We start from the raw sequence: 12,240 nt of genomic DNA on the forward strand, positions 1-12,240 counted from the left end.
CAGCCTTTAACCAACTGTGTTTTTCAATGATTGAATTGGAATTTTACTTCCTGAATTGACTGACCCTAACCCTGGTACATGTGTGTCCCTCGTTTGTCCCCCAGACTGACGGCCAGTGACATCATGGAGCCCAACCTGACGTACGTGTACCCCCACACGCGCATCCAGTCCCTGGTGAGCATCCTGCGCACCACCGTCTACCATGCCTTCCCCGTGGTCACCGAGAACAGGGACAACGAACGGGAGTTCATGAAGGGCAACATCCTCATCAGCAACAACATCCGCTTCAAGGTAGGAGCCAGGGCAACGTGCAGATAGAAATTGCATGAATAGAACTGACATGATTCTTTATTCTACATGTCAGTGATGTTTGTTCTACTGAACCTATTTCTATCTTAACATTTCACTATGTTGTGTCCTGGGGTGTATGCATTAGTTGCAGATCGTAGCGAAATGTTTTGCCTGGTTAATCTAGGACCCAAAAATATGCAAACATAACGAAACTGGGAGGGACCTACCTGGTTTTATCCAATAGAAACTCTTGTTTATTACAAAACTTTTTCCATTTGGATCAACAGGCCAAACGTTTTGCTACAGTCTGCGACAAATGAATACACCTCTGCTGAAGGTGCCCTTGCCATACCGCGAACTGCCACCAGGAGTAATCAGAACCCTGTTATACTGTATAATGCTGGGCCTACCGATATAGGCCACTTAGTTTGGCCGTGTTCCCAATAATTGGAAAATGTTGTTTATCCTTCCTTGCTCCCCTCCTTGTAGTATTGTTACTGTAAAGCTCTTTGTGACATGTTGTTAATAAAAAGGCTAGTCACATCTATTTATATGTTAGGGCAGTGTCAGTAATTACATTAGGGAATGTAGGGAACAGGGATGCACAGACAGTCTCTCGGTCTTTTACTGTAAAAAGATTTACATTTATATGAACAGGAAGGTGTGTCTGTGGAGCATGCATGTTCAACCCTGCCTTCTCCGCCCACCACCTCCTCAGAAAGCAAGCGTGCTGACGCGGGCCGGGGAGCAGCGGCGGCGCTGCCAGTCCATGAAGTCATACCCGTCCAGTGAGCTGCGCAACGTGTGTGACGACCAGCTGGCAGCCGTGGTGCCTGCTATGGAGGAGGGCCAGGACATGCTGCAGCAGATGCTGGAGAGGAGGTGAGCCCCACACACACATACGCACACCTTAATTCTCACACCTGACTTGACCCCATCCCATTTTTTACAACACCAACCATGTAACCATCCTATTCCCTGTAACTTTGACTTGGGTCAAATTTAGATTTTTTTTTATCCATCATTCTTCTGAAATGAACTACTAATAAACTTTGCACACGTTGTAATCGATAGATTCACTGTAATGAGTCAGTCCGGTGTTTTCTATTTGGAGAAATTGCTGTTCTAACGTTTCTATGACTCTGTGTATGTTTCTAGACATGCACCCTACCCTAACCTGTACCCAGACCAGTCCCCTAGCGAGGAGTGGACCATGGAGGAGCGCTTCCGACCTCTGACCTTTCACGGCATCATCCTGCGCTCTCAGCTGGTCAACCTGCTGATCCGTGGCGTCTGCTACGCAGAGAACCAGTCGGTCAGTGGCCCAACTCCCAACCCACTGGACAACAGGGTCGTATTCATTAGTGATGGGGGGGAAATATCGATACAGGAGAGTATTGCAATATTATTTTTGCATTCGATTCTCTGACTCAAAAGTATTAATTCAATTTTATTTATTTATTTATTTATTTAATGGGGAGTTAATGTTAGCTGGTGCTAACTCTACCTGTGCCAAAACGCCAGTATTTCTCATCCTATGGTTTGTTATCCATCGGCCATTTTATTTCTATGACTTATTAAAACTTGTTTTCTCATGCCTCTGTAGTAAGATCTGCAGTGAGCCAGTTGTTTGAACATCGAATCACAATAAAATTGCAGTATCAAATCGCAATACATATAGAATTGTGGTACATAAAGAATCGCACCTAAGTACTGTGGTAATACTGTATCGTGAGGTCCCTGGCAATTCCTAGTATGAGGTATGAAAGTGGCGTGTCAATGGCATGTCATTTTCCAGGAAGTAGCCTTGTAGTTTTTTAACTCTTGTAACCTTTTTGAATGGTATTCAATGGGAAAAACGGAGCACAAGGGTCTTGAGCGCAAAAACGTAAAAAACTTAATCCTGAAATTCAAAATTATTTTATATGTATCTTAAATGACCGGATTTTCATTAATGTTATGATATAATCGTCAAGCCCAATCAAAAGATTAGGGGAAAGGACCCGGAAGTATGACGTAGGACGATGTCACTTGCACATCGTATTCATTAGGCAACAAATTGAATAAAACGGACTGAAACATGAAGGAACTACCTGAACTCTCGTTTTTGTTCTCTGTTGCAAAACCACTGTGTGCTGTGCACTAATGAATATAACCCAGGAGTTAGTCAGTGCGTGTGTGTAGTGTTTCTACACATGTTCTCGTGTGTGTATGTCTGTGCGCCTTTTTATTTGTCTGTCTGTGTCCACAGAGTGCCACGCAGCCGAGACTGTCGTACGCTGAGATGACGGAGGACTACCCCCGTTTCCCAGACATCCATGACCTAGACTTGGCCCTTCTCAATCCCCGCATGATAGTGGTACAACCCAGTCCATCACACATCTACAGCTACTGCTGCACTTACAATCAGGGCTCTAAATTAAACATTTTCATTGGTAGCACTGGTGCTCCCAACTTTAAAAGTTAGGAGCACAACATAACATTTATGAGCGGCAGAAAATGATTTTTTTAAGTAGATTGAGATATAACCTACAGTACATTCAGAAAGTATTCAGACCCCTTGACTTTTTCCATATTTTGTTATGTTACAGCCTTATTCTAAAATGTATTAAATATATATTGTTTTCCCTTATCAATCTACACACGATACCCCATAATGACAAAGTAAAAACAGGTTTTTGCAAATGTATAAAACAAACCCAGAAATATCACATTTCCATAAGTATTCAGACCCTTTACTCAATACCTTGTTGAAGCACATTTGGCAGGGATTACAGCCTCGAGTCTTCTTGGGTATGATGCTACAAGCTTGGCACACCTGTAATTGGGGAGTTTTTCCTCCATTCTCTGCAGATCCTCTCAAGCTCTGTCAGGTGGGATGGGGAGCGTCGCTGAACAGCTATTTTTCGGTTTCTCCAGAGATGTTTGATTGGGTTCAACTCCAGGCTCTGGCTGGGCCACTCAAGAACATTGAGACTTGTCCTGAAGCCACACTTGCCTTGTCTTGGCTGTGTGCTTAGGGTCGTTGTCCTGTTATACAGTCTGAGGTTCTGAGCGCTCTGGAGCAGGTTTTCATCAAGGATCTCTATGTACTTTGCTCCTTTCCCTCGATCCTGACTAGTCTCCCAGTCCCTGCCGCTGAAAGACATCCCCACAACATGACGCTGCCACCACCCTGCTTCACCGTAGGGATGGTATTGGCCGGATAATGAGCGGTGCCTGGTTTCCTCCAGACGAGACTCTTGGCATTCAGGCCAAAGAGTTCAATCTTAGTTTCATCAGACCAGAGAATCTTGTTTCTCATGGTCAGAGTCCTTTAGGTGCCTTTTGGCAAACTCCAAGCGGGTTGTCATGTGCCTTTTTACTGAGCAGTGGCTTCCGTCTGGCCGCAGTTTGTAGTGTAAAAATTATCATAATTTTTTGGGGGTCCCGCGACCATTCTCTTCGCCAAAATTCAGTTCACGGCTGAATCTACAATTATTATTTTTTTTAGGCAACATGTAAAGTGTTGGTTTCATGAGCTGAAATACAAGATCCCAGAAATGTTCCATGCGCACAAAAAGTGAGCATTTATCCTTTGCCAAGATAATCCATCCACCTGACAGGTGTGGCACATCAAGAAGCTGATTTGAACAGCATGATCTTACACAGGTGCACCTTGTGCTGGCAACAATAAAAGGCCACTAAAATGTGCAGTTTTGTGACAACATAATGTCCAGATGTCTCATGTTTTGAGAGACATGCAGTTAATTTCTCTGCCATAAGCTGCCTCCAATGTCATTTTAGAGAATTTGGCAGTATGTCCAACTGGCCTCATAACCGCAGACCACATGTAACCACGCCAGCCCAGACCACGTGTAACCACGCCAGCTCCACATTCACCTGTGGGATCGTCTTAGACCAGCTACCCAGAGAGCTGATGAAACTGTGTGTTTGCACAACCAAATAATTTATGCACAAACTGTCAGAAACCGTCTCAGGGAAGCTCATCTGGGTGCTCGTCCTCACCAGGGTCTTGACCTGACTGCAGTTCGGCATCGTACCTGACTTCAGTTGGAAAATGCTTGCCTTCGATGGCCACTGGCACGCTGGAGAAGTATGCTCTCCACAGATGAATCCCGGTTTCAACTGTACCAGGCAGATGGCAGACAGCGTGTATGGCGTTGTGTGGGCGAGCGGTTTGTTGCTGATAACATTGTGAACAGAGTGCCCCTTGGTGGGGTTATGGTATGGGCAGGCAGGCATAAGCTACGGACAACGAGCACAATTGTACAGAGATACCGTGATGAAATCCTGAAGCTGATTGTCGTGCCATTCATCCGCCGCCTTCACCTCATGTTTCAGCATGATAATGCATGGGCCCATGTCGCAAGGATCTGTACACAATTCCTGAAAGCTGAAAATGTCTCAGTTCTTCCATGGCCTCCATACTCACCATACTCATACACTGGATCGACATTCACGACAGTGTGTTACAGTTTTACCCCTTCAAATGAATGGATTTGGCTATTTCAGCCACACCCGTTGCTGACAGGTGTCTAAAATCGAGCACATCGCAATCTACATTATACAGGCCATTCTACTGCAATGTTTGTCTAAGGAGCTTATGACTTTCAACGTGGCACCGTCATAGGATGCCACCGTTCCAACAAGTCAGTTCGTCAAATTTCTGCCCTGCTAGAGCTGCCCCGGTCAACTGTAAGTGTTCTTATTGTGAAGTGGAAACGTCTAAGGGCAAGAACGTCTCAGCCGTGAAGTGGTAGTCCACACAAGCTCACCGAACGGAACCGGTGAGTGCTGCTTCATGAAATGGGTTTCCATGGCAGAGCAGCCTAAGTCTAAGATCACCATGTGCAATGCCAAGCGTCGGCTGGAGTGTTGTAAAGCTTGCCACCATTGGACTCTGGCGTAGTGGAAACACGTTCTCTGGAGTGATGAATCATGCTTCACCATCTGCTGGATGCCAGGAGAACGCTACCTGCCCCAATGCATAGTACCAACTGTAAAGTTTGGTGGAGGTCCCTTAGTTCCAGTGAAGGGAAATCTTAACTCTATAGCATATAATGACATTCTAGACAATTCTGTGCTTCCAACTTTGTGGCAACAGTTTGGGGAAGGCCCTTTCCTGTTTCAGCATGACAATGCCCCCGTGCACAAAGTGAGGTCCATACAGAAATGGTTTGTCGAGATCGGTGTGGAAGAACTTGACTGGCCTGCACAGAGCCCTGAACTCAACACCCTCGAAAACCTTGAGGCTGAATTGGAACAACGACTGCGAGCCAGGCCTAATCGCTCAACATCAGTACCCGACCTCACTAATGCTCTTGTGGCTGAATGGAAGCAAGTCCCCGCAGTGATGTTCCAACATCTAGTGGAAAGCCTTCCCAGAAGAGTGGAGGCTGTAATAGCAGCAAAGGGGGGACCAACTCCATATTAATGCACATGATTTTGGAATGAGAGGTTCCACGGGTAGGTGTCCACATACTTTTGACCATGTTGTGTATCTGTGACCAACCGATGCATCTCTGTATTCCCAGCCATGTGGAATCCATAAATGTGGGCCTAATGAATTTATTTAAATTGACTGATTTCCTTTTATGAACTTTAACTCAGTAAAGTCTTTGAAATTGTTGGGTTTTATATTTCTGTTCAGTGTAGTTTCAAACCCCTAGCCTATATGAAATATAGCTACTTCTGAAGTTGTGCTATAGAAACTAATATGTAACCCTGTAAATACATTTATTTAAAAAAATATATAATATTGATAGAAATACATGTCATTGAAGTTAGAGTAATTGTGGAATATTAGGTTTCTAAGCATTGCATTAAATTGTACACTGTTTCTTTAAGAGCGTCACGTTTGTGCTTTGTCACCCCTAAAGGAACAATTTTCCTCAAAAGTGTTGAGGCTTTTTGTTGTTACTAACTGGTTACATGTTTGTGATAGTAAGTGATCATCTTCTTTCACTTTCAGGACGTCACCTCGTACATGAACCCTTCCCCCTACACAGTGTCCCCAAACACACATGTGTCCCAAGTGTTTAACCTGTTCAGGACCATGGGCCTTCGACACCTGCCTGTGGTCAACGCAGTAGGAGAGGTGAGTCGCACCGCAAGGGGTTAAAATTCCCACTCCTTAACTTCCTGTTTCCTCTCTGTGGCCTGGGTCATATTCAGTAGGGCAGTGTTTCTAAATTCCTGGTCCTTTGTTTTTGACCTAGTACCACCCACCTGATTCCACTAATCAACTCCTCAAACTTTTGATTAGTGGAATCATGTGTGGAGTGCTCTGGCCAAAAAACAAATGTGCAGCCCTTTGGGTCCCCGGGACCAGAATTAAAAATCACTGCATTAGGGCACACCATAGCAAAATGGTTTGCAACGGAAATGGAAAATAATAATTTCTTATTGGACAAGTTCAGGTAGTCCCTCCCTGTTTCAGTCAGTTTTCTTAGGATTGATGGCTTATCACTACAACCCAGATGAGGAATTATAGTAACTGACACACCAAGCTGTGTTGGCCACTATAGCCTTAATGCTTATTAACGGTGTCATTTTAATAACATAAAAAGTGTCCTTGTCAAAATACACTTTATGTACTTGATGCAGTATGTATTAAAAGGTCCATTTTGTTCCATTCTAAACCTGCATGTATAATCAACACTGACAAAAATGCAGCTTCAAGGGACTAACACCACTTTTTTTTTTATTGTCAAACTATCTAAGATATTTGCTTTTGCTTAGAAGCACTAAGCAGAGGAATGGCTCAGTAGCTAACTACTGTAGCTAATTAATAATTTTTTAGTCATTCTAGAGTGGAGGAAGCAGTCTGCTCCATGATGTCGCTCCCTGTACCTTCTCTTTCAGATTGTGGGAATAATCACACGACACAATTTAACCCACGAGTTTCTCTTGGGGAAACTCAGACAGCATTACATCACCATTTGAGCTTCAGAGTCCAGTCTTTAAAGCCGTCAAGAGTCGCCCACGTCTTGAAATCCCTCCTTCAACTGGACCTGTACAATACTTTTCCATGTCTTATCCATTCCCCCACACCCACACTCTGTACGACACGATAGGCACACACCTCTGCAACGAGACGTTAAAGGATTTACTTTTGTCTGCTCCGGAGCCTCTACAGCCCAAGACATCCCCCTGTATCCCAAGTGTCCACGCTTTACCAACAGACCGACTTTATCATCTTTATCACTGTAACACTTTTGTTTTGACTTCTGACTGTACATTTGAATTTTATGTTCTCTGTGTATTTAAATGTATTATACTATATATTTGCGCAAAGAACATTTCACTGTGCTGCCAGGGTTTTCGATCAAAGTAGGCTTTTCCTGCAGTGTTAACAAGATGTCACATTACGGACCATTTCTAATCAAGGCATATGTGTGGAGCTACATTAACACAAAAATACAGAATTGCACTCGCATATGTTAAGCTTAACAGAGGACAGTTAATCTCACAAATATTCAGGCAGAAATGTTATGGGTATGTTTCGAAAGGACAGAGGAAGATTGAGGAATATGGTGTATGTCAAGACTGGATAGAATCGACCAAGGTTTTTTAGTTTTAGCTTTGTTGTTTTGAGTTAGAGGGTGTGGGACCAAGAAAGGTCCAGCATATTTTCTAGACAGAAAAGGGTGGACATTTGTTTGTCAGTATTAAGTACCTCTGTAAAACCTTTGTGGAAATGTTGCCATTGTTCACCTTGTAGATTCACATTGCAGGTAACCAATTGGGAAACCAATAATGTGGTGACTTTCTGGCTAGTTTCCCCATCCATGTAGGTTGGGTTGGTGGTACTTTAAAGGTAGAATCCGCAATATGACATTATCACACAACTCAAGAGATGGTGTAATGGTGCTTTCAAGACTGGGAACTCAGGGAAAAAAACAAGGTCAAATCAGGACGTCAGTGATCTTCAGGTCGGAAAGTCGAGGCTCTAGAAAGAGGCCAGAGTTTCCGATTTGGATGACCGTTCAAAACTATTTTTCCAGGTTCCCAGTTGTCTTGTATGCACTGAAGTCAGAGATTTCCGAGTTCCCAGTTGTTTTGAACGTAGCATAAATTGGGATAAGCCAGTAACGGCTGTGCTAAGTTGATGTGTGTAAGTAGGGTGTTTGTCCACTGTCTATTAGGGGTGTAATGGTTCACCATACCCACGCTTCAGTCCATATTGCTGTTTTGGGGTCATGGTTCGGTCTCGGTACAGCAGGAAAATTAAATGCCATTCACAATCTTCCTGGCATTGTCTGTTGTGATAGGATTGTTATGTTGGGTCTCAAGTTTCCACTCTGATGCTACGTTTGTAACCATGTGGGAGGTGGGAATTTACCAGTTTTGAAGTCATAAATATCAGTTGGATGCATTCATGTGATTTGATCTCGTTGGGAAACGCTGATTGACTAATGGCCAACAAGCTGCGTCAACCATAAACTAAAAGTACAGCTATCATGCGTGTAAACAAATTAGTTTCAAAACCTCAGTAATAGATGCTGTAAATGCTGTTTTTTTTTTTTTAATAATTAATGTTTTGTTGCATTTAACTGCCAAAAATGCTCTTATAAGTGGCCATTTCCGTCATAGCTGACTACAGAGGTCACCATCCATGTGGGAGAAGTGGTAGCTCAGGATGATCGACAGGTTTCCCACAAGTAATTCATTACCAGTTAGAGGGCCGTTCAAGTGGATTTTTCCCAGTAGTATGTGGTAAATTCCCACTTGGTTGTGAACGCACCATGACTCTGCCTCCTACAGTGCCAGATGCACACTTGTAGCTCTCATAAAGGGGCCGTGTCTGTAGCACAGTACATTTCCCACTCCAGGGTAATGTGATGGGCTGTCACTCTTAAGTAAGTGCAACACAGGGTGCACTGGCCAATTCATTGAAAACGTTGGCTTTGGCTTGCTTATATAGAGCGGGTACTACCTATTTGCTGAAATGGGTGCAAGAGGGAAGTTCATAACATGGCTCGATCACTTTCACGAAATATTCTCAACCACTGCGAATGGGTGCATATCCGTGGCTATAAACCAAAGACTGTAAAAAATATATATATATAAACTTAGCCCACCTATCGCTCTTGTAATTGATTTGTCCCGGTCCAGATTTAGCTGCTTGACTTTAGAGGGGAGACATTGTTTCTTTGCATTTCCGTCTTGCGCCGGCATACTGGGGTGACGTCGGCGTAAATGTGCCAACATATTTGAGGTGTTGGCAGCCGCATAGGTGACATTGTTATCCACAACTCTCTATCCATCACGGTTGTAATTTACTGTGAGGAAACCAAAATGTTCCCAAACTTGAGATCTAAACGATGATGGAGGATCCTCTAATTCTGGTTTATTGACCCCACCACTCGCCATTGTACAGAACTAATTCTTGGCTGCGCATCACAACATTTTAAATGCGCCAAATAAGATTACAATTAATTACAATGTGCACATAGACTACTTGTTTTAACGGAATAGCCTGAAAATGTTTTTTTTTTAGATCAGATTTACTCGAGGCATAGGCCTACAATGCAGCATAGCCTATAGGCCTAGTGTTTTTATGTTGTAAATAAAAACATTTTAATGTATTCATTTGGGTTCACAGTGCGGACCGAACCGAGGTCCCTGTACCGAACAGTTTGGTACAAATACATGTACGGTTACACCCTTGCTGTGTATGGTGATGTTATATTGCAGAGTCTACCTTTTTAACATGTGATTAAACATGATGATGAGGCCAGTGCAGCTTTTCTATAAATAGTAAAGATGGATGTAAAGTGAATCAATTATGACAAACCATGATGGCACATACAGTGCCTTCAGAAAGTATTCACACCTCTTGACTTTTTCCATACTTTGTTGTGTTACAGCCTGAAATGTCTTGAGTCAATAACTATTCAACACCTTTTGTTATGGCTAGCCTAAATAAGTTCAGGAGTAAAACTGTGTTTAACAAGTCACATAAGTTGCATGGACTCTGTGTGCAATAATAGTGTTTATCATTATTTTTTTTGAATGACTACCTCATCTCTGTACCCCACAGATACAATTATCTGTAAGGTCCCTCAGTCGAGCAGTGAATTTCAAACACAGATTCAACCACAAAGTCAGGGAGGTTTTCCAAAGCCTTGCAAAGAAGGGCACCTATTGGTAGATAGGTAAAAAGCAGACGTTGAATATCCCTTTAAGCATGGTGAAGTTATTAATTACACTTTGGACACGCAGTCACTCACTACAAAGATTCAGGCGTCTTTCCTATCTCAGTTGCCGGAGAGGAAGGAAACCGCTCAGGGATTTCACCATGAGGCCAATGGTGACTTTAAAACCGTTGCAGAGTGAAATGGATGTGACAGGAGATCTGAGGAGGGATTATAAACATTGTAGTTACTCCACTATACTAACCTAAATGACAGAGTGAAAAGAAGGAAACCTGTACAGAACAAGGCACTTAAGTAAAACTGCAAAAAATGTGGCAAAGAAGTTAACTTTTTGTCCTGAAATACAAAGCGTTATGTTTTGTGCAAATCCAACACAACACATCACTGAGTACCACTCTTCATAGTGGAGGCTGCATTATGTTATGGGTATGCTTGTCATCGGCAAAGACAATGGGGTAAAAAAAAACTAAAGAGCTAAGCACAGGCAAAATCTAATGCAAGACTTGAAAAGGGCGTTCTAGCAATTATCAACAACCTGCTTGACAGAGCATAAAGAATTTTTTAAAATAAATAAATAATGTGCAAATATTGTAAATCCAGGTGTGCACAGCTCAGAGACTTACTGAGAAAGGCTCACCGCTGTATTCCCTGTCAATGCTGATTCTAACATGTATTGACTCATTTACTTATGTAAATGAGGTTTTTGTACTTCATTTGCAAAATACCTTATTTATAGAAGTATTCCAACCCTTTGGTATGAGATCACAAGTGAGTCATTATGGTGTACTGTGTGTAGATTGATGAGGAAAAAATATTTTTCATCCATTTTAGAATAAGGCTGTAACAAAATGTGGAAAAAGTCAAGGGGTCTGAATACTTTCTGAATGGACTGTATACACTAAGCATTCCTTGTTATGTTTGTGTCATGTTTTTTACTGTTTTATTTAAGAGTTTATTTTTATGAAATGTTATTTGTATGATTTGCTACATGTACTATAAATGGATAAAATAATATGGCGTTACATTTGGTCTAGAACAAGATAAATAGTTGTTACTTTGGGGGGAAAAAAAGGTATTTGTTTGTAGAATTGCCATAGCGAGGGTTGCAAAATGTAAGGGTATCTTTCCCAAAATTCCCTGGTTTCAGGAATCATCCAACCAGGATTTCTGGAAAACGGTGGAATTTTGGGTAAGTTAACATCCACACTAAATGTGTCTCTGTAGATGACATGGATCAGATTAAGTTGTATGAAAAATGGACAAGTGGTAAATGCGCTATGCTTAGCCATTGTCAGGACCAGAGGGACCGTTCCCCCCCCCAAATAACATTATGGACACACCAGTATTTAGTAAATCTGCTGTGGAGGTTTAGGCATTGCTCTAAGCTTGGTGATACGTTTGTGGAAGCTTGACATGCCGTATGTAGGAAAGCAAGCCCATGGCAAACAACATAGCTCCCTGGGAAAGAGAAAGCAGAAACCTCTGTCTTGTGCCTTGACATTACTCTTCAAAATAAAGATCCCTTTGTTTTGTAAATCATTCAGATGTATCCATCCTTTTTTTTATATAATTATCACTGTTAAAAATGTTTTAGAAGATATAATACAAAAGTGTTGTTATTTTCACTTATTCTATACATACAATATATTCTCATATTGTACGACTTAAACTTTCCAATGCTTGAGTAGTCCAGAATGACTGTTGCCTGGTACTAAAATGAGGGCATGCATGCTCAGGCTGGCTGCGTAAGGCAGTAAGGTGTCCTGATGTGCCGGATATGGGGGCA

General features: G+C 42.4%; 1 protein-coding gene across 1 annotated transcript in view; it reads left to right on the forward strand.

Annotated features, from left to right (window-relative positions):
* The window catches only part of clcn6 (Cl-/H+ antiporter 6), a 32,344-nt gene extending 20,351 nt beyond the window's left edge, over nucleotides 1-11,993 (forward strand). The window contains exons 17-22 of the mRNA XM_014136526.3: nucleotides 105-291; nucleotides 1,010-1,173; nucleotides 1,450-1,606; nucleotides 2,543-2,650; nucleotides 6,266-6,391; nucleotides 7,159-11,993. Of these exons, the coding sequence (XP_013992001.1) occupies nucleotides 105-291; nucleotides 1,010-1,173; nucleotides 1,450-1,606; nucleotides 2,543-2,650; nucleotides 6,266-6,391; nucleotides 7,159-7,239 (823 nt within the window). The 3' untranslated portion in view covers nucleotides 7,240-11,993. The remainder of the gene's footprint in view (nucleotides 1-104; nucleotides 292-1,009; nucleotides 1,174-1,449; nucleotides 1,607-2,542; nucleotides 2,651-6,265; nucleotides 6,392-7,158) is intronic.
* Nucleotides 11,994-12,240: the final 247 nt, after the last annotated feature.

The sequence above is a fragment of the Salmo salar genome, chromosome 13 (genome assembly GCF_965601325.2).
Source record: "Salmo salar chromosome 13, fSalSal1, whole genome shotgun sequence".
Lineage (NCBI taxonomy): Eukaryota > Metazoa > Chordata > Actinopteri > Salmoniformes > Salmonidae > Salmo > Salmo salar.